Here is a 23,077-nt window from a genome sequence, read left to right on the forward strand (position 1 = left end):
CACGAAAACCCAGATCTTTTCAGCATGAAATTGCAGTCTGAGTGATGGGTCTGGGCAGCGAGAGCAGGGGTAACAGAAACTGTCAGCAGCTTAGAGGATTACATGGGTGAAAATAGGCATTGGCATGATACTGTTTAAAGTGTGAAGGAAGATATGCTTGAATGCAGTGTGCAAACACCCGCCTGCTAACTGATCACGCCTGAGCTGATGTGAACTTCAAATACCTGCATTCTTCAATGCATCAGTTGTACTTATTGGGAGGAGGGTGAAGGAAATAAAGCATCTCCTCTTTTCTTTCCAGCATTCTATGGCTGCCTTATCTTTAAAGGACCCCATAGTTTCTACACTGCACTAGACATGCAACACAGACGGGTTGACCCAGACTGGCGAGAATCACTCATGTGTCTCCATGGTTAGGTGAGAGGATAGATTTCCAAACCACAGACTAAGGGCAAATGTTATGTTACAGGCATAGCAACATATAGTAAAACTTTGCTGCTTGAGAGAGCAAAGCTGTGTAAACTTCCTCTTAAGGTCAAGTTTGTGTGAAGTTATATTAGAAAGCAGAGCAAAAGTTTAGCTACTTGCAGCTAAAAGTGAAATTTGACATGTGTGTTTACACGGCGTTTGCTGTTTAACTTTGTAGGAATAGATCTGGAAGGAAGTACTAACATCTCTGAAATCAGAGGCAAAATTTACACTGGCTTTAGCAAGGGTGACATTTAACCTCTCAAACATCAACAGAGTAGGAAGCTCCATGTTTGTAAACAGAGTTTTAGTCCCTTGATGGCTTCTCCTCACTCTTGGATCTTCCATGAGTCGGGTGGAGCTATGTCCACCACCAGTGTGAGACTAATGCTCCTTGCCTGGTGTATCTCTGCTGTAACAGAAGTATCAGGAAAGCAAAAATAATGGCTCCAAAGAGACAGCTGTGCAGGATCAGCCTCCTTTTGGCTGTGGTCAGCTCCTAATTCTCATCCAGAAAAGTGGTACTTCACAGGCAGCAACTGGGACGTACATTCGCATGGTTCCTCAAGCAGCCCTCCCTCTAGCCTCTACATGGTCAAGGTCTCCCCACTGCTACTTACAGTAGACAGTGAGCAGCACGCTGGCATTGCTCATGCCCACCACGTTCTCGGCAATACAGGTGAGCAGGAACCCGTTGTCCTCACTGGTGACATTCACCAACGTCAGATTGATGGCATGAACATTGGTCCAGTTGAGGTTGGTCTAAAAATCCCAGAGAGATATACAGGCAGAAATCAGTATCTCCTGCCCCCAGAAGCCAAGGATCCCAATTTCCACATAAAATGCAACAGGGTCTCTAGCATCCAAGGGCAGTTTGGATTTGTGTGTGGGAGGTGTTTCCTCACCTAAGTGCACCATATCCTATAAGAGTTACTACGGGGGAGCAGGGAGGGTGTCACAGTATTGAAGCAATGATAAACATGGCTTGTCTTTAGAAAAGCTTGCCTAATAGCATGTTTCAGCTGCAGCTATTGCAGGCACTCCTGTAACCAGGTAGTTGCATTAGAGGAGTTAAGATTCAGTTGAGGAACACTGAGCTATCACATCTTCAGTTTCCTGCTATAGAAAGGGAAAGTATTTCTGCCTTCAGTACCCCTCAGTTAGCCCTCAGGTTCTCATCTGGCTAGGGAATGGCCTATATTATCCATCAGATATAATGACTTATTTGTTTTTCTCCCACAGCACTCTTCAGCATCTATCCAACCCGCTGTCCTGCACACAATGACCTGGCAAACTTGAGGTGGCTGCAACGCGTTGCTGTGTCAGGCACAGGCAGCTGGGCAGCTCCTCAGCCCCTACCTGGTGGGTGTTGATGGAGTGGAGGTCTGCGACGGTCCAGTCCACATCAGGCAGCGGAGAGCCTGAGCCGTTGCAGGTGATCACAGCATTCTCCCCTTCCCTCACTGTCAGGTTCACATGGCTCACGCTGATCTCGGGGAGGTCTAAGAGAGCCGGACACCAAGACACTTAGGTGCGGAGCAGCATTTGCTGCAGCCAGCTGCAGGATCCATGTGTATGGACACAAATCCTGCTGAGCTGTTTCCCAAACAGGCCTCAGGTCATGGCAGAGCAGCCTCCAGCATCCTGGGGTAAGGAGCAGGATGCAAGGGTAAAGCATCGCCCTGTCAAGGGAGGGAGGGGCACGGAGACTGGGGGGAAAGCACGCGCACAGGGGACATGCTGCTGAATCACACTCAAATCAAAATGTTTCGTCCAGTCCTGGCTCCTCTTCCCCCTCACACAAACACCCTCCCCTTCTCTTCTAACCTCCCTGAAGCTGCTCTCGAGGGCAGTCACCTGGGAAGGGTAAAGCTTCATGCGCTGGGAGAGGATCCAGAGCCTTCACCACCTCTGAGGACACAGCACACAGCACCCAGTACTTCGGGTGAGCAGAGTATCCCTCTAATTTATAACAATCAAGACAAAATGACCAAGGATGTGTCCTCATATTAACTGCAGCCCTCCTAATAAAAGGTGCCCTTGCTCTTCCTCTGAGGTGGCAGAGAGATTCACTGATTTATAGCAGCTCTGATTTACACCTCTTCTGTATTTGCTGCCAAAGGCGCCAAATATCCTTGCAACGTGCCACAGACAGTGCCAGGTCACAAGAAAGAAGGGCAAAGAGCCCTTTTGCCTGGGAGAAGCTTCCTACGCTCACTACAGAGACAGGCTGGGTAGGGGGAAGGGGGGAAACTGGCTGGTGGTCCCCTCTCACGGGGGCTATGTCTCGCTGATGCGGAGCCATTGATGGGGATACTCAGCCTTTCGTTGCCATCAGGACATGACAGCGGGAGGGAAGCAACGTTGCATAATGGGGCAGGAATGGGATCCTGAGGAATGGCACTGGTCTGGAGAGCAGCAAGGTCACATTGTGGCCATTTTCTCTGAAGTCTTTGATCTTTCTTGTTTCTGCTTCTCTCCCCAAGAGGATCTCAGTGATTTTGGGGGATGCCAAGAGGCAGCAAGGAGACACCTGTGTATCAGGTGCCTGGTGTGTTGGCCAGGCCATGAGAGGAGCTCTGCTGAGGCAGCAGGTCCAAGGGGTCAGCACAGGGGCAGAGGGAAGGGAACACATCAAGCTCTGATGGTCTCCCCCAGTCCAGCTGGAAACAAACCTGGCCATAGCAAGCCACGCTAGCCCTCAGGACTAGAAAACAGTGATGAATGGAGCCTTGTTGGGACAACCTTTGAATCATTTTAGCACTCAAACAGAAAGGCTCTCCCCTGGAGGAAAGCATACCAGTGGAGCTCCTTTCTCTGCTAGGGGACTATAGGATCAGGGGAGATGCTCACCCTACACACCAAAACATTTGCATTCACAGATCAGCACCCTGCTGTCCACTCAAGTCTAATAACACCATGGATGAAGTCATATCTCCTCCCTTCCCTGATCCCTAAGGATTTTTTTTTTTAATCTTTGAAGATTAGTCTTCCCATTTGTGGAGAAAATTACAGCGGTCTCTCAAATCTTTTTAGCTTATCCAAATGCAGGCATGCTTTGGCCAATTTCCAGAGCTTAATAAAGGGACATCATGAACCTGAAAAATCATACAAATCCAAATGTACATGCCGTTTGTCTAGTCCTGCTACAAGAAACAAAACAAAATTCCTAGAACTGAAGGAGATCAGAAAAAAGCAGATCTGTTTTTCCTCCTTTTTTCCAGGCTGTGAGTTTGACAGATGCTTGTGTGTAGAGAGTTTAATTGTTCTGCTGATGGTGCATGTCCTTCTCATATTCTACAAGGGATGCTTTCCAGTAACAGCAATAGCAGAGCAAAAACTGACACTGAACAAGCAGCTGATGTACGAACAAGGTGAAGGGGACAAGGAATAATTCTTGAATATGCCTCATGCTGCTCCTGGGGCCATTGGACTCTTTTAAACATCAGCAGGAAGCAGAAAGAGATATATAGTCACTGCTACCTCTTCCCTACAGAGGGTGGCTTTTGACGGAAAAAATAAAACAAAGCAAATGAATGAAGACATGTATTTCCTAAGAGTAATTACAAGAGATAAGGTGACCATGCCCTTTAACAATATGCCATTTCTAGGATTTGCTAGGCAGAGGAAGAGCAACAAGAAACATATTCTTGTCAGGGGATAGACTGATCATACACGCTTTGTCAAGCAATAGCATTGCAATGAAAGAAATCCCCCAAATCACCTGATACCTTCAGGCATACAGAACAAAAGCAGCCTTGTGTTTACCCGGAAACTATCTTTATCCACAAACTATGCGGGGTTCTCAACAGTGTGACACTGTCCTATGACACCAGCTTGCCCGCGGTAACGAGCAATTGAGGTGCTGGTGTTGGGAATGGCTCCTCTCTGGCGCGGCCGGGGGAGAGGGCGACGCTCCTACAGCACATGTGGATTTTGCCTTACCACACTGGGTGATGTTCATCTCCTGTAAGGGAATGATGGCCGCATCCATGTTCATGCAGTACAGCTCCTGGTACTGCAGGTTCGCCTTGCCTTTCTCCTGCCAGAGCTGGATCCAGCGGATGTCACAGCTGCAGTTAAAGAGGTTCTTCTCTAGTCTCCTACAGGCAGAGAGAATGTGAAAAGCAATGGTGGGGTGGGGAAGGATGACGAGGGTCTTGCCCATCTCCTGGGCTCTCCAAGGAGGAGCGGGGCCAGGGGGGCCCTTCGCATGGGTGAGAAAGCTACAGGGAGCTCCTCAAGACCAGAAACAAGAAGAGATGGTCTGAAGCTGTGGTTCAAACACTGTTGAGTCATAAAGACAGCGATGGGAGGGTTCTCCAGTCTGGGGGCCATCAGTTGGCATGGCCAGGGACAGGGGACATGACCAAGGCCAGTGGGATGGGTAGCTCAGGGGTGTGGAGACCCAGCAGGGATTTCCATCACAGGGTTGTGCACTTGAGGGAGGAGGAGGCAGGAGAAGAACTGCCACCACATGGGATGAGAGGCTGTTTTGAGCTAACAGAGAATCTCTTCCAAGGTATCTGCTGGGGCCTTCTGGCACATGTTGTTTACATCTCTTCCTATTCTGGAGATGACCACTACACATCCATGTGTTCACACGTTCTCCTTCACACACATGCAAGGTTTTATACCTCCCAGAGCTCCGCACACAGATACACCTGACACATCTGTCGCCACAAAGGCTGCATATCAGCGACCAGGTCCCACAGCAGTACCACTGAGACCGTCAAAACATGCCTCTCTTGGCAAAGGATCAGACAGGACCACACTGCCCCAAAATATCGATTCACATCTTAAAATCCCACTGCTTGTATGGGCCCAGGACTGTGAGGGGAAAAGCACACCTACAGCCCCTCCTGAGTGCTCGGTGAAGCTGGCAGCTCTGCTCTATAGTACACTGTATTAACACAAGTCTCCTGCTGATCTAGAACACAAGCTAATGCACTGAGTATCATGCATTTTAATCAAATCACACAGCCCTGCGCTGAGACCCTGCTGACCTGGCCAGTAGAAATGGAAAAAAAAAAACCCGCTGCCTTTAATGTACTTCATTTAAAATACACTTACATGTGTTTTATACACCAGGAATGTTTATTATTATTGATTTTCCAACCTATTAACCATTTCATTTACATTTTTAAAGCCCTGCAGCTCTCTGCAGAGATGCAAGGAGCTTGTGTCCCAGAAGGAAAGGGAACCTAATGCACAGCTGGCAGGAGAGACTGGGTCAACAACAGGTTTTGCATGGATAACTTGAGCAAGACAGGAGAGAGAGAGGGCACAGAGCAAAATTTCCCCTTTCCATAGCTGGAAAGCAAAAGAAAGCAGGAAGCAGAGAAGCCAACACTGCAAAAGGTGCGCTCAGTCACCCCAATGCAGATGGGCATCTCCAAAGGTCAAAATGTTCCTTCCTGCAGCACTTGGATCTCCGTGTCCGTGAGGGTAGGCTGTTTCTCTGGTCTGCTCCATGTGTTACTGCAAAATTCATGCTTCCTTTTACAAAATTAATTTCACTGACTAACAGAATTTGAAAATAACCTTTCAAACATGTGCAGCTGCTGTTCTGTCCATACAGTATTGCAAAGGAGGAGGAGGAAGGGGGGGGGGGAATCTTCTGTTAGCACCTAGGCGTGTAAAACCTGAACCCTAATGACGTCACTTTGATTCGCTTCATAGAACAAGATGTCATCTCTGACTTTTTTTTTTTTTTTTTTTTTTTTTTTTTTTTTTAAGAACAAACACCAAGTTATACTTCATTATGTGGCTTTGCTTTCCTTTCCTTTCCAAAGGAGCTACACCTTTGTAAGGCAAGTATAAGGCTTAGACAAGAGACTTGGAGGCCAAAACACTAAGTTTTAGCTCAGTGATTCAGTGGGATTTGGATGATGAAGCGTTCTCTGCACACTACCATGGGTATTGCTAGCACCTCGTGCAGGCTTTGACTCCTCTAGGCATGGCCATGAACCTGGAGACCATGTTCTCCTCAGGACCCAAGGTCACTCTTGCCAGCAGCACTGGATGCTCGCCAGGCTCAGGAGCTGAGGACGTGCTCCCAGAGCCGTGGGACAGCATGTGAGTAAGAGCCAAAGACTCTGCTAAGAGCCAGTCTGGTAATTGGAGTTGTACCCTGGGATGAGGCAGAGAACAGGGGGAGCTTAGATGCAAGGGGGAGGAAATTCTGCTCCACTGCAAATATCATCATGAAAGGAGGCTGCCAGGGAGAGCCGCTTTCACAGCACTTAAGGGCAGCTCTGTAAGTAATAGAAGGCAGCCTTCCCAGCCCATTGCTAATTCATGAAGGCCCATGAATAATACAGGAGCAGCGTGCTTCAGGGCAGAATTTACCAACGACCTGCCCCAACATCAGTGATGTAACTTGCTCTAATTGAGGCCCCCACAGGGGCTTTTGCACAAATTAACTCCTATCACAGGCTGGACATGCCAAGTGCCACCAGTAGCTCGTATGGTGTTGCTCTGGGAAGACACAGCAGGTAGAAGGTGCATAAGACTCATGCATTGATTTTCCTTTACACTCTTCCCAAAGGCACTCTCGACATGCTAGAGATACCTCCCCTTCTTGCTTGGAGCCTGCCCTGCCAGCCCACAGTCTGGAGAGGTGCACAAGATTTCAATACCCATGCTGGTCTGCACACCTGTACTTTCCTCCCTGCACTGAAACACCTTTCTCTTGTCTCAGACCTCCACATCAGAGTCACAGCCTCAGGGCTTGCGTGGATTGTTATGAGCCATATTCCTTCTTCCATTCCCTCCTCCTGCAAACTCTGTAAAGTGTTTGCTCTCTCCTGTTACCGGTTTAACAAAGGCTGAAAGCAACGACTAGTCGTACGCTGTGCTAATCAGTGCACTGCATAAACAACGTGAAAGAGGATATAGCTCTCCTTCTCTGAAAGCAAACCGGTAGGACTTGAACTACACAGTCGCCCACACCCAGCTTGGTCACTGCCTTCTACGGATACAGTGTCCCTGTTACCTGCACGTTTCTGCTTGCTGAGATAAACTCATCCCTTCTTTGCAGGAGGGAGAAGCACCTCTGGGAGTACAAGGTGCCCTCAGGCAAATGCCCACGCTCTGGCCAGGAGGCACCTACACGTGCCGCAGTGACATCCTCCATCGCAGGAGAAGGAAGAAAACAGTCACTGAATAGCACAACAGAGCAGGCCAAAAGAAAAGGGTTTATTTGCGCCAATGCTTTTACCAGGCTTTTAGAAACCAAAGGGTCAACAGGGATATCAAAACCAACCACCCCTGGCATTGTCAGAGCTGTCAGATTGGAAGGGTCAGGGAAGACAGAAGCTGGAGCTGCCTGCCTTGTGACCCAGCAGTACTGGGAGAGTTTGAGAAAAGGAGCCAATTTTCTCAGCCACATCCCCTTCCTAAGCACCCTCTCAAACTTGATTTCACTTAGCTGCTATACGTTTAATAGCCGTATCAGCACTTCAGTGAAATCTAAGGCAAGGGGCTCCTTCCCCACATTCAGCACAGTTTCTCCTAGAAAGGACAAGTGAATTTAAAGGGCATTTTTTCACACATAGCCTTAGTCTGGAAATGTTGCCAAACCACTGCTTGGTTACAGCCACTCAGGAGCCACGCACACTCCCACACCTTCCTGAATGCCTCGTTAAAATAGAAAAAAAATGTCTGTGAGAAATAGCAAGCATCACAGCTGTAAGTGAGCTGGGGGCTTTCTGAGTGAGCAGAACTGCTGCCTGCACCAAAGGAGGCAGCCAGCAAAGGGGACCGAACCCGCACACGAGCCAGACCTGACCATCAACCACAGGGCAGAGCAAAGGCATGCACCAGGATCTGCTCCGTGCACAACCAAATCATGCAGCGGACACTGGAGCTCTGCTCGTGTTTGAGACAGAGGGAAGAATGGGGACAGTCATGCCCAGCACCATCATTTTAGAAGACGATGGCAGAGCTGAAACCCCAGGCCATCTAGACACTAAGTCAATCCAACCGTTTTTCACAAGTGCTATATGGATGGTGTGTAACCTCATCTCAAACTCATACTCTCTGAGGACAGCTCCAGAGGTACAAAGGACCTAAAAAAAAAAAACAAAACAAAAAACAAACCTCTCTAAAGCATGCAGCACCATGGGAAGAGCAGAAAAGGATCACTATACCCTTTTTATTTGATTGAGGTATTTGGTCAAAACACTAAGCTTACCAGACTATATGGCCCCCACACCTTCCCCAACCATAAATACATCTGCCATCTCAGGCATCCTACAATTAACAGCCATAAAGCAAATAGAAAGGCTTTAGTTGAGCCAGTTGACGTGCAGCAGCCTGCAAGACCAACTGCAGCACCAGATGCCAATGCTGTAGCTCCCAGATCCAGGCCAGCTCCACTCCTCCCAGAGAGCTGCACCTACCCCCATCCAGCTCCCCAAGAGCCTCTGCCACAGCAGGATGACATGGGAGATGGCAGCCACCAGCATCCCAGAAGATACTGGGACAAGGGGCACTGCTCATGCTTAGCAGGTTTTTTCAGGGTAGGCAGCTAGATGAGATGCACCATCGAGTGCCTCATCCTTACCAGTCATCAGCTAAAACAAAACTGCCTGAAGCTAAGCCTCTAGGAGGACGGCGGAAATCTTCGCCACACTTCTGCTGTCTGTGTTGATTCACACAAAACTACTGCTGAGGTTTGGTACACTTGAAATTAAAACATTTTCTTATCTGGGACTTAGACCACCTTACTAAGCTTCAGTAAAAGAGTGCCCAATGCAGAGAGAACAAAATCTGTTTTCATTTTTCATTTATATTTATTTTCCAGAGCCAGGACCTCCCTCTCTTAGGGATCCAGCTAGAATCATTATTTCCGAACCCCTGCCAAAAGGGATAAGACAGAAAAGGAAGAGCTTAGAGAGCAGTGCATAGTTTCTGAAGGCTGAGATAGCTCTGCACAGAGTAGGCAAGTACCTACTGTTTTATTACAACTCTATTAGTGTGACTGTTGGCAGCAGTAAGTTATTTAAGCTAGAGGCACATGTGATGTTAACTTGTGCACATAACGTTAACAGAGATGCTGCTGTGTCCTGCCCCACCAAAGCCTCTTGCTGTAGCATTGCAGAAACCAACTGCAGAGCAAACTGGCAGTGACTGCTTGTGTTAGAAATGCTGATGGTCTGGGCAGAGCTGTAAGATGTTCAGAACTACCAGGTTTTATACAACCAAAGATGTAATTAGATCCAGAGTCTTAGGTCCTTCTGGGAAGGAATTTCTTGAAATGTCAGCCCTAAACTCTCTGAGGACATGACAAAGGAAGCCAAGGATATGACAGAGGAAACCAGCTGTGACTTCTGGATAAGAAAGGCTGCAAGTCCAATGTTTATGAGCTGTTGTACATGTCAGATGCTTCCCTGTGTACACCTAGCTTCAGACTTAGAAGAACTGTCCACACATTAGCTTCAGTCCTGCCAGTCAAGGTCAGCCCGTGCCATGGGAATGAGGGCTGGAGCTACTGGAAACCATTCCAAGCCTTGCTTATGGCCAGGAGGAAAAAGAAAATATTTTTTAGAAGTGTGCCTCATTTTTGCCGTCCTTTATTCAGTGAGACAGCAGCTCTATTCAACAAGAAAAGAATATCTGCCTTAAAGGAATTATCATCTTCTCTTCGGGCTTGAGATGCCTTGAATGCAACCAGGCAGCTGTTTTAAGCCCCAGATTCCCATGCACCAGCCTGCTCTCATAGTGTGGCAATGATCTTCATATTACTCTTCAGCTCTTCTCTGCTCCTTGTTCACTTTGAGTGGCTTTGTCAGGTGTTATGTTCCCTGGCATTCTCCATTTCACACCAGTTGTAGTTTCTCCCTCCCAACACCCTCCAGGAGATGATCTCCCCACTGCTTCCTTTACTACGTGCTCCACTGCTCTGAGCTGCCTCGATGCAGCTCATGCTTTTGCCTTCGCTGACACTCCTCTCTCTGGATCCTTAGGGACCGCAATACAGGTCACATTTGCCTGGTTGTGCTGAGACCCAGGACTCGCCCCAGCAGGCAGCCGTTGGACAGGTTGTCCTCTGGTTAACCACTGCAGCACCTGCACCCTTTGAGAAAGGCAGCTTTGCCAACAGAAGGGCCCACCCGTCCCCACTGACCCTCCCCACAGATGTAGCCCTCTAGAGAATGGCAAACACATGCAAGCATCTGTCCCTAGGGTCTGCTTCTGGCCTCTCCAACGCCTTGCAGAACGCCTGCTGCTCAGCCTGCCTTTCTCAAGCTTGCTCTCTCTCTGCCTCAGTTTCTTCTGTTCGCCTCCTTCCCTTCGAGAGATTTGGCTCACCTTCAAGTTCCTAATTGATATCAGTCCACAACTTCCTTTCTAGCTTTCATCAGTGTTTCACACTGGCTTTATGTAGGCCATGTATTCTGACTCCCTCCCAAATCCTGGACACCTTCTTGGAGCTCAGTATGCCACAGAACTGTCTTCTACTTAACCATCCCCTGCATTTCTAAAAAAAGAAAAAACACCCTAAATTTGCCACTTCTACCTATTACTATTTTGTCCCCATCTTGCAGATTCACTTTTGCTCATCCAGAAGTACAGCCCTTCTAATTCTCCGAGCCATGAACACTCTACAGTAGATATTTCCTTCCCTTATTCTTTACTTCTTAATCTCCAAACATCTTCATGTGAATGAATATTCAGAACCTATAGCTCAGGCTAAACTTCCACGCTGTCTTCTCTTGAATGTATCCAAAGTTCTGCAAAACCAGTTTCATGGTCTTGCCCCTGGGGAAGACTCTGTAAGCACATCCCCCTTCCCAATTAACACTGACTTCCTAATGAATATCATTTAAAATATTCCCCTCCTCCTTTCACGCTTCTGGGAATAGCATTACCGTGTCATTCTGCTACCTCCATCTGTCTGACCTATGCTAAGCTAGGTGGAGGGTCCTCAATGAAAAAAGGCACATGAAGGAATATCTGACAAGAAATATCAGTAGCAAAGCAATTCATGAGAAAAAGTGAACTTAACCAGCTTCTTCCTTCAATGTAGCTGAAGCAAGGCAGACCCTGCAGGCATTCATGGAGCCCCAAGCTCGTCTGTACCTCCAAGCTGACCACTTGAGCTCATGCCATGACAGGGCTTGCCAAGAGCACATCTGCAGCACCAAAAGGGCCTGATGGCAGGGTTGGTACGGCTGAGCTGCGGTGCTGCCTCCCTCGCTGTGAATTCTGCCAAGCCTCTCTGTAGGATGCCGCTGACACAACACTTCATAACAACGGTGCTACTTTCCCACCTCCTATCATCTCTTCCTATTAACCAGCCCTGTGATCTTCAGCATTTTTATCCACATTACTTCTCTCATCAATCAGGGCTTGTTACAGCTGAGAAAACCACTCTGAGCACAGATCCAACAGCAGCCAAATGACTCAGATCATTTCCGTTTGCCAGTCTGCAGAGCACTGGCTCCAAGTGACTCTGCTGACACTGAATTAAACCGGCTCAAGACGACTGGCATCCCTCTCAGGATCCCTACAGCAGGACAACAGACGAGTCTTGATCTGTACTCTGCACCCGCTGCAGACAGGTGCACTTTGCTGCCAAAACAACAGCACCTCAGTTCCCTTAGTGGAAGGTATTGGCCTTTTCAGCCTGACTTGGATTGACAGACCTAGGACATACCTGAAGAAATGAAATATGAGCAAGTTAAACAAAACCACCGAAAAGCAGAGCCAGGCTGGAAGTATCCATGCTGATCTGCAGGACACCATTATCCCAGGCCTTAACTCCAAAGATCCCTGCCAGTATCTCTAGTTCAGGATTGCAGCCCCCATTTGCTCTTCCGCTTTTGGATGTCTCTTGGGTAACAACCATTAATCTGAGTTTTGCCAGACTGTGCAATGAGAATAAGTAAAGGTCTAAGAATACAAATGACTCATGCTATTAAAACTTGAAACCTGAGCCAGGCTTTAAAAATATTTAGAGCTGTAAGCAGTGAGGAAACAAACTCCAAATTCAGCATTTTTGACTTTGCACACCAGACTCCCCATCGGAAGTGTGTTTCTGTATTTTCTAATATCACTATTAGTATTTTTCTTTTAACAATTTGACAGAAATAAAATACGCTGGAGTAACACTGGTGATAACACACTTACTCCCACTTGAAAGACTGTCTTTATTCTTTCATAAGTCACTTCTGGCTTACAGTTCTATTGATCATCAGTGAGGATGAATGGAACTTCCCAGGATCCTCTGGGAAAAATCCTACATATATATATTTTTTTACACCCACCAAGAAACTATTTCTAAAATTCAACAAAACAGGTCACCAGGGCAACGTTCCATTGATTTCATGTCCACTTATTCTTCAAGCACAACACTGAATGCTTTATCAATAATTCAGTAGGCTGAAGGCCACTGCTGCCCAGAAGATATCCTATCTAATCTCCCACACAGCATCTGGGAAGCACCTCAATTGCTAAAGATCGAGGGAATTATTCACCTAAAAAGGAGGGTGCCATATAAAAAGTGTCATGAGCTAAAGGAATATAACTGGCCATACCCCACAGATGAACAGTAGGTGAGGATCAAGTCTTTGAGGAGATTCACTCAAAATGTGGCCTAGTAAATATTGCTAATGTGTTCCTGGAGTTAGTCAACCAGTTACCACCCCACAAATAACTTGCTCATCATCCCAACGTTAATTATCAAGATGCTGTGAATCTGAAAGAAAAGCAGTTCTGCTCTAGTGCTTCAATACCCAGGAAACCCTTCCAAGGATGCTTCTGCCCACCAGAGTTTTAGATAATTATTCACAGGTTTCAAAATAGGTCTTTTTAGAAATCATTTAACCTCCTACTTCGTTCAGCCTCCCCTCCTCTCCCAGGAGATCCCTCAGGATGGAACTTACAGTTCAAAAAGTCTCAGTGTCTGGAAGAGTTGCCATGACAGTGTGGTGAGCCGGTTACCGGAGAGGTCTCTGAAAATTAACAAGAAAAAGAAGTCATGGTAAATGATTCCTTCTGCACCTGGCCCTACTGGGTCAACAGAGCTCATCATTTTCTTCCGTAGGGAGGCTGTTTAGGACCCAGCTTTAGGTTTCATAAAGAGAGATTTTAAATGAACCTGAACCAAAATGGAAATTTCTCATTTTATTTGTTTCCAAATGGGAAAATGGTTTATATTCTGTTGCAACGTAAAAAACAAAACAAAAAGAAAAAAAAAACCAGATCAACTCTTGTCATTTGTGTCCAAGAATCAGGAGCTCAACCAACCATAACCAGAAAGAATAAGCCTAATTTCATCTTCCAAACATGAACAAAATACTAAGTACAAAGAAACTTCACGTTAAAAATATTAACATCCAGGTTAAAATGACAGAACCATAATTATCCAAGATATTATCATTAACTTAAAAAGATTCTTAAACTACACAGAATTTGTATATTAACAGCATCCCATCATGGCTCTTTGCTATTTGTACCAAGAGGTACCTCTACTATAGCAGCTAACAGCTTCGTGCCCCTTTCTGCATCTGCCCAAACTTGCAAAAACATAGATATCAACTACCTAGGAAATCCAGCAGACATCTCTTCAGCTAAAAGAGGATTTAAAAAAAAAAAGTAAAACCAAACAAAATACTAAAAGCAAGAGAACAAATGTGTTTCGGGTTGACTAACTGAAAAGAAGGCAGGCACAGAAAGAGAAAAGAGCCCTGGGTTTCTAACAGCGTGAGAGGACAATAGCAAACCTGCTTTCTGCAGCAGGCTGGCCTTCCAGCAGATTCCCTCCAGCCAACGTCAGAAAGGAGGAGCCACACTCTTCCTCCCCATGGCCAGGAGCCAGCCGGCTGCCCACCCTCACCGCACAACATGTTTCACACTCCCACAAGACAACCTTCTGCCACCAAAACCTCGTTGTGAAAATCCACGCTACCAAAACGACAGTGCTGGGTAGCATGGGGAATGTGCAAACACTCCTCCGGCTCTTACTAGTGAGGCAGGAAGAATTAAACAGTTGATATGGATCAAAGCAGATGGAAAATTGTAAATTTGTTGGGGGCTTCTGGAAATGGAAGAAACCACCCAAGGACCTCTGCTGAACTCCCCAGCTAGGCCTAAGGTGACCAAGCTCAGCACAAGAGGAGCATCCAGGACTTGTCCCTCCTCAGAGCTGGGTCTTACAACCTTTGTTGATCACCTGTTGATAGCATTAACCTGTTTTTCCTCATTCCAAAACCCAGATTACAGAAACTAGCCCTAATCTAGGGACTACCACCCCACATAGGGGGAAGCATGGTCACAAGCTTTTGCAGAAATCCAAAGTCATCCCATACCCATCCTAGCATTCAGAGTTACAGAAAACACGGCAAATGGTTTGGAAACAATGCTTCACTGTCCTTGACCGTATCTAGTCCCACCCTCATCAGCTGTCGTTCCCCCCCTGCCAGGCCAGACCCACATAGGCACCACAGCTCATCATACACATCTGTGCCCTGCCTGCAGAGACCCTCCGTGCTGCAACCCTGCTCACTACAAAGGGCAGGGAAGTGCCAGAGGCATGAACGAGAGGCCCAGAGTTTCATTAAATCAACAGCTGGTTGAAGGAGAGATATGGGACAAAGTGGCACAGATGCAACAGCAGGCAGCCAAGTCTGTGCCGGGCTCGGCCTGGAATCCCCGTTCAATTTGGAGAAGGTTGATAAAAACAAGGCAGTAAATCCCAGAAACCCACTAGTGCAGGTTGGAGGAGTGAAAATTTGGGCTGTAAAATTCATTTGTCGGCTTACCCTAGATTAAAGAGCAGTAAGCAGCCATAGCAGAAGCCTGTCAGGCTAGTGGAGAGAGGACATGGCCTCTGAACTCACGCTGCTTCGTAGGAGCCAGACAATTCCCTCCAAGGAGCAGGGTGAAGAAGGAGCCCTGTGACAGCAATGTGTTACAGCACCATCCTCTCAGCCCAGTGAGACCAAGACCCAGGGACCCATGTCTCACCCTCAGATTTGAGGCTCGCAGAGGACATGCTGCCCAGCAACAGACAAGGAAGAAGCAACTTTGGACAATTCCAAGCTGCTCAGACTTCGATTTGAAGAGAGATTGCAAGAGGAGTGCACGTGAGAAGTCACCCAGCTGCCACCAACCTACCCAGCCAAGCCCCCATGCCAAACTCTGCAATTAGGAGCGGGAAAGCCCTGCAGCTAACCAAGCAAACCACCCCAAAAACTCTCCTCGAGGAGAAGGATAAGTGCCAGCAAACGCCACACCGGCACAGCACTGAATCATTAAATTCTGGCTCTGGCTCACATCAGACTATCCTGCTGCGTAAACTGCCGCAAACCGCAGGTACCTTATTTCACATGACTAAGATCCCACCACTCCTAAGGCTTTAGACAAATTGCTACCAGCCTCCAACAAAGTTTAGAAAAGCAGCAATAATAGCTCGTGAAACTAAGGGAGGGGGGGAGATTGCAAACCTCCCCGCTTATCCACCCCAGAGCACCTGGGCACTTTGCAAAGACAGATGAAAAGTAGGAGGGAAAGGAATAGCTCGCTGCTACAGAAAAGCTAGACAGTAAATTCCCTCCCCCAGCAAAGAAGGAAGAAGGAAGTGAAAAGGGAGATGCATGAGAGACAGCAAGATGTGGGAGAGAGGCAGAGATGCAGAGGAGGGAGTGAATCTTGCTGGAATGTCCTTTCTCAAAGGTCATGTTTTGCTACATTAGGCAGAAATGTCAAGAGAAAATTGGATTTTGAAAGAGAAGAGAAAAAACAACAGGCTTTCCACGCAAATAAGGGAATCAAAAATAGCATGATCATGTTATTACAATTTGGGGCACAGAGAGATGGAGAAAGGAAACATCCTCACTATTGCAAGAAGCTTTGCCAGGCAGATGTGCTCCACTTCTCGTCTCCATCAGTCCCTGGCAATCAGCTCCTACCTCTCTCCTCCCCCCAAAATCCCAAACCATGCCAAGCCTCCAGCAAAGAGGAGATACATCTTTACTTGCAGGCATCTGGCAGGAGATTCTCTTCTAAAAAGGAAGAGGCACCATCCGATCCAACTGTTAGCATCTGCAGGACTTGTCAGAAGGGACACATATTAACAGCTCCCATTTCAGGGGATCAGCCAGAAGACTTATAGGGAGAAATGCATTTGTCATTGGAAACAGGTACACAGGATGCTTTAAAATGTCAGTAAGGTCCTTGTAAAAGGCCCCTAACCTCAGCAGGGAAAGAGAAAGGGGCTACACACATAAATACACATTAAAAATACATCATTTAGTTACAAAGCCAAATACTCCAAAGGTCAGAAATACCTGGACTAAGGTTAGTCACACAAAAAGCATACTTGCTGACACAAAAGATACAGAGACCCTATGGAAGGAAACCTTGCTGCACAGCACTGATTTCTCCCCAGAAGAGATCCATCCTGTGCACTGGATGCAGGGGTGGGCACATGCACATGAATCCCCCTTCCCTGCATCCTGGGGCAGGTTTCCTGGGGAAAATAACATGCGATTATGTAATTAGAGACTGTATCACAGTGCATGCACACAAGGAGATTAAGTTATGGCTCCACGGGTGAACTGGGCTCTGGCAACTTCTAACTTCTGGTCAGCACATGCAAGCTTCCCACTGCGCTCTAGCCTTGGTTGTGCACATGGAGTTTCTCAGTGTATTATAAGGAGTGAATGGAGATGATAAGGGGAAAAGAAAGCCAATTCCCTCTAGATATTCCACTCTCCACTTGGTCCCTGCCAGATCGTCAAAACCAACCTCCATCACTTGAGCCATTCCTAAACACTTCTCAGCCCCAATCTCTCTATCTAAATTTCCTATGATTCTCCCTTTATGTCCTCCCATGCCAATCCCACCGTCCCAACAAAAGCCTCCTCTCATCCCCTTATCCCCTCTAAAATAGCCTTTCCAAAACTTCTCCCTTTTATTCTCCTGCAAGCCCTTCATCCAACTGGACCAAGGGCTGCTCTTCCTTGTACTGCCTAGGCAAGGCTAAATCCCCAGAGAGACGGGGCCACGGCATGACCTACAGCAAGGCCAGAACACGCCAATGGCGTGTTCAGGCAATTTACCTGGAAATACCGCAGAGGTCTCTAAGCACTGACAAATGAGATTTTTAATTGGGCTGACTTTTGGCAGAGTTTCATGGGGAGAGCAAAACCAAGTCTTTCATGCAAAAGCTGCCCTTTGACAGTTTCCCAGCTCCAAAAAATGAGGGTGCAGGTGCTCCATGAAGGAAGCTTGGCCAAAGTTTTCTTCACTTGAGCAAAACAGACCATTTTTTTCACCTATCCACTCCCTCAAACATCTGAACAGGTTTTGTTTGAAATTAAAAAAGAAATAATAAAAACAATAAACTCAGCCAGGAGCAGACACACGACACAGAAAACTTCAACCTGAGTGATTAAAATTTGGCAGTCATAGGAAAGTGAAAAGAGTCTTAAAACAGAGCGTGCCAGACAACCTTTATAACAGACTGTGTATCAGCTCCACCTGTAATAAAATATGGCATATCACACAGAGGAAATGGGGGAGCAGAAGTGAAAAGCTTTCAGAGCATACTTCATGGCTGCAAACACGAGTCCATCTTTCTCAGGATAGACCTGGCTATCAACACTTTCATAGCATGTTTGAACTGCTGCTTTGCCGTGTGACATGTTCTCCATCACCCCCAAGACCTTATTTTCCATAGAAAGAGAAGAAGTGTTTAGAAATAGATAGCAGGGTCCTTTTCCCTCTGGAGGAGGCTTCCAAGGGAGGGCTGGGGAAAGTGGTTTTGCAGAGCACATTTCTAGACAGCCAGCAAAATGCATGACCTTCTTGTGCCCCAAGCTCAACAACCTTGCTGTCCTCAGACTGTACTGGGTAGTCGTGCTACTAAACCTCCTGGCTTTTCAGGTGAATCATAACCTGATATCCCAGCCACCCCTCTCTCCCTCAGCAACTCCACACTCAGCTCAGAGGTGGGCTGTTATCACTGAATGACAGCAAAATCCCAGTTATTGCCTTCTGCCTCCATCCAGCCCCCCTTTACAGGTCAGGAGGGGGGATGTTCATGTCCTGCAGTGTCATCATGCACTCTGAGGTGGCTTGTACGTCCTCTCGGAGGTAGCTGCCTTTCAGGACAGGCTCATATACACCCTGAGCACTGCAGAAACCTCCCTGAGGAAAGACAGGAGAGAAATAAGGTGATCATGAGTGACAGGTGGGGCAAGGAGGTACATCTGCTGAACAGGCTTCTGTCTCCTGTGTTAGCAGAGGTAGAGGGGTAGGGGTATGTGCCTGTATGCACATGTGTTAGAGGGGGATAAAAGAAGAGTCTGCATTTGCACAGCCCAAAACAATCGAACTTCAGTGGAAAAGGAAATGGCATGTTTTCTTTTCCCTCAATTAACCAGCATCCAAGAAGAGTTTTCACTACTAAAGCCATTTTTATTCAGCTAAATTAAGTCAGATGCCTCATTAATGACACCAACAAGCAAGAGCCCCTATAATTAAACTGTAAACTATATTATGTGGTTCAGTCCAACCCAATGGCAGAAACACGGCTGCTGGGGAGGGGTTCTCTTTGCCGGTCCCTCCTCCACACATCTCTTCTTTCTCCACTTGCCCTTGTTTCCAACCTGACACATTTACTTCTGCATGGGAGACGTTTTTCACACATTTTAATAGCACAGTGCTACTCTGAAAAACCTGATGAGGGGGATTAATTGCACAGAGCAGCTGAGGGGGTGAGGGAGCACAAGCAACTGCCTAGCTTAAATTAGAGGCAAAACACACATCCTCAGCTGTGCTCCCCCATGCCAGATATGCCAGTGGCACCGTGCTTGGCATTTGATATTTGCTGTGCTCTGGGCATCCTGTAAAGTACAGTAAGCACTTCCCATCACAGTGCTGCTCCCAGGGAGGTTGGCTGGGTGCTGGTGGGCTGCCGGAGAAGGCAACATTGGCAGTACCAAGGGCTGCTGTAGAGTAGATATAGGGGTAGCTCCACCTCACCTTCGTTTCTGCAACAACTAAACTGCTGAACCCTCTGAACCTTCTGTCCTACAAATCAAGCAGGGTATCTCTCTGCCTCCTGAGGCTGTTTGGGCTCAGACATGGGCAGGACATCTCAGGTGGCAGTTTTCTGAGGCCCGCTTCCCATTTTTGCACCCAGCTCCAAGGTGATGTCCATCTGCTGTCCAGCACACTGCTGGTGATGGTGGGGCTCAGGAGAGACACATTCCCCTGTGGGAACCATGAACCAGAGGGGTCCAAACACACTGGCCCAGAACTGCCCAAAGCAGCCGCGTTCATTTTCCAAGAGAGTAAAATCACTGGAGCACCTAAGGGGTTAAGCCAGACTCCTCTGACTCAGGCTGGTGGGGAAGCTAACTTTTGGAAACATGGCACAAGCCCAGTCATCCATGGGACCCATGTGCCAGTGTCGCGCTGCACCTCACCTCTGAAAAGCTCCAGCTCCCCCAGACAGGAGCCTCATTCCACAACACTGGAGAATTGCTCTCTGGTTTGTTTGTCTTTGCTGGAGGAATGCAACAGCCTCTAAAAACAGCACCACGCTCCCGATCCCCTGCCCTGCCCTATCCTTCACCCTCCCTCTATTTCCTGTTTAGTAAGCAGCTTTGCTCATTAAGGGAAAAATATACTGTCCTCCCTTAATGAATGTGCTAAAATCACCCCAGCAAGTCCCAGAAGCTGTAGAAGTACAGGCCTCACCATAAATCAGGCTCTGCAAATATTAGACTCAATTGAAATCTCAGATAGCTCAGCACAAAGCCCCAGCAGACCACATTTGAGATAGCACCTGCAAAAACACTGGGCAATGCCAAATACATGCCTCACACACACAGAAAGCATTTGAGTTAGCAGAACAAGACTCAGTGCTAAACTGATAAGACCAAGGGCTTGTAGCTGACAGCAGTTCTCTCATTCACGCTCGCAGCCCAGACTCAGCACCAGGAAGCACTTACTGGTGGGAGAAAAGAGTACAGCAATGCAGAGATCCTCCCAGCCATGGTCTTGCATTGCCTACAGACCCTTAGAAACCCCCTGGCCTTTACTGACCCCAAGCACAGTAGACTAAGAAAGCCGCCAAGGTTCAAATCTTCCTTTGCAAGTTTGGATAACATAACAGATTCTGCTATCACATCTGAGGGTATTGTACTGTGCCTTGAGCTTTGCAAGGCATCCAAACACAACTGCAGAGCACATCCTATCACCTTATCTCATTCTCCCCAAATTAGTTCTTGTTCTAATGCTAGAGCCAGAATTTGCAATAATTTCACAAACTCAGAGAGGGGTGTCAAGCTTCTGCATTGGAGGAGAGCAGGAGACCATCACTAGCACTGACACACAGGAAGAGACTCTTCAAAATGTACAGCCCTGGATCCCTGAAGATGCAACGCTGAGGGGAGAAACAAGACACCCCAACCATGGTCCTTCTGTATTTACTGGTTTCAAGGCCTTGATTTGTAAATCCCAACTGTTACTGAAACAGGATCAAAGGAGATGGGAAGGGGTGGTCTTGCTCATTGTTCTTTAAACAATAGCATTTAAAAAAAAGCCACAGTTGCACAGCAAGTCAGAGACAGAGGAAGGAGGCGTACAGGCATAGTGGCAACACGCCTCCTGTCACAGTGCTCTTGCACGAGACACTGGTGGCACGTCTGCCGCACGCCTCTCCTCCCACTGCCTTTGCCAATGCAGCAGGCCATGATAGCAAGATCTATTGCTACCACTTTTGTCCCAGTGCATCCCAAAACACATTAAAGGCCATCTCCAGCCCTGTGATGTTCCTACACTCTCCAAATTGGCTCCAAGGCATCTCCCAGCTGCACCAAGCTTTATTTGGAGACAAGATCACACCCCAGAGCTAATCACTGCTCACAGTTTGGGTTCAGCCCCTGGTACAGATGGGAACCAGTCACCAGATGTAGCTAATGCCCCTATTCTTTGAGGCAGATCAGATGCAGGAATCCAGCCCTCTAGATTACACTTGCCTCGCCCTTGTTGTGTGCTGTTTATGCTGCTCTTCTCCAAAGACATCTGGGCTCTCAGAGGACTTGAGGAAAGGTTAAAAGCTGGGTCAGCCCAGCAGTTGCTTTCCCTTTACCTGACAGCTTCCCTGCAGGGCAGGGTCCAGTGGCATTCATGAAACATGCCAGTCTTCCACTCAAGGAAAAGAAAGTCTGCTTGCAACAGGCAGCAGCCCTTCCCTCCTGCTGCTGAGGCATGCCCAGGGCTTCTCTGCCTGCCCCCCCCCCCCCCCCCCCCAAAATCTCCTCTCTCCCAAACCCAAACTGTGGTAATTTTAGATCCATCAAGCCTGGAATACAATTGTACACTGGGCTTTTTCCTGCTTCAATGCACAGAAATAATACTGGAGATTTGTGCCAATAGAGAACAAGGGGTTCCAGCTGACAACTCCAGTGAGGGGCTGGGTTTATCATGCCTGCTTGCTTCAAATTGCACGTTTCTTTGAGATAGGAACAGAAAATGACTGGGGAATGCCTCCCACTCACAGGTTTCCAGCCGGTCTAGAGCAAACCAGACCACCACGTGACAGAAGAGAGAGCTCTGCCACACAGAACACAGCAGAAGCACGAGGAGACTGTCTGGAAAGGGGAACAGTGCCCAGAGGGCATTTTCCAGCATCTCAGAGTACACAGTGACACCAGAGCTCAAGCATGTGCTCCTCAAAGGCTCCCATGCATCTGCCCCACCACCTCCCTCCACGGCAATACTCAAATGACAAGGTCAGTAGCTCAAGCAGTACCATCCCAATGACCATCCACTAAGGGTCATCCCAAACACACAGCTAGGCACTTGGGAGAGCCCAGGTTGGGGCAGTTTGACAAGGTCAGCAGCCAATAGCCTGAACTGCAATGCACTGAGCACAGAGCCTCTGGGACAGGGTCTTTCCCCCCCCTCCCTCCTGAACTAGGTCTGTACTCTCTCAGTTGTTACAGACCTACTGGCCCTTGCATCATTTCTTTTTTTTTTTTTTTTTTTAATTAAATATAGAAGTCCATCCTCCCCCAACATTCAATTCCCAGAAGCCAATGAGCCTTGAACAACCTCAAGCACTGCTCTTCTAGGGGTAAAGGGAAAAGTAACAGCCAGGCCTCAGCTAGGTTTTGCCTGCCTCAGGGAGGAATGCCAGGGGCTGAGCTGGGCTAGGATGGTACCAGAGGTTCTGCAGAGCCTCCGAAGGAAACAGGGTATATGTGTACATGTGCACACATGTATGTGTGCATATCCCAGCAACAGCAAAACAGGGCATAAGGCAGGCTAAGCTCTCAGCAGACACTGCTAAATGGTTTCCAATTAATTAACTGATTACATGATAGAACAGAAGGGGATTCAAGTGAGTGCTATTGACCTTTAAGAATAATTAATATCATCAGGATTGCAAAACTCGTCCAGGAAAAATTAGAAACATCCTAATATTACCTCCAAAGCCATGTCAAAGCAGGAGAGCAATGTTCTGGCTAGTTTAGAGGTACAGTTCCCAAGCATTTGCTAGCAGCCCAATTTCTTCCTTAAACTTGTCTTCTATGTATAGCTTTCCTCCACATACACACACACTTCTCCCCTATCCCAGGCA

At 47.5% G+C, this 23,077-nt stretch overlaps 1 protein-coding gene across 2 annotated transcripts in view; it reads right to left on the reverse strand.

Moving 5' to 3' along the window:
- NTRK3 (neurotrophic receptor tyrosine kinase 3) overlaps nucleotides 1-23,077 on the reverse strand; it is a 245,009-nt gene that overhangs the window by 165,517 nt on the left and 56,415 nt on the right. For both annotated transcript variants that reach the window (XM_026121296.2, XM_026121297.2), the window contains exons 4-7: nucleotides 13,362-13,430; nucleotides 4,414-4,571; nucleotides 1,828-1,970; nucleotides 1,089-1,230 (exon numbers count right to left, since the gene is read on the reverse strand). In XM_026121296.2, the coding sequence (XP_025977081.2) occupies nucleotides 1,089-1,230; nucleotides 1,828-1,970; nucleotides 4,414-4,571; nucleotides 13,362-13,430 (512 nt within the window). The remainder of the gene's footprint in view (nucleotides 1-1,088; nucleotides 1,231-1,827; nucleotides 1,971-4,413; nucleotides 4,572-13,361; nucleotides 13,431-23,077) is intronic.

The sequence above is a fragment of the Dromaius novaehollandiae genome, chromosome 10, assembly GCF_036370855.1.
Source record: "Dromaius novaehollandiae isolate bDroNov1 chromosome 10, bDroNov1.hap1, whole genome shotgun sequence".
Classification (NCBI taxonomy): domain Eukaryota; kingdom Metazoa; phylum Chordata; class Aves; order Casuariiformes; family Dromaiidae; genus Dromaius; species Dromaius novaehollandiae.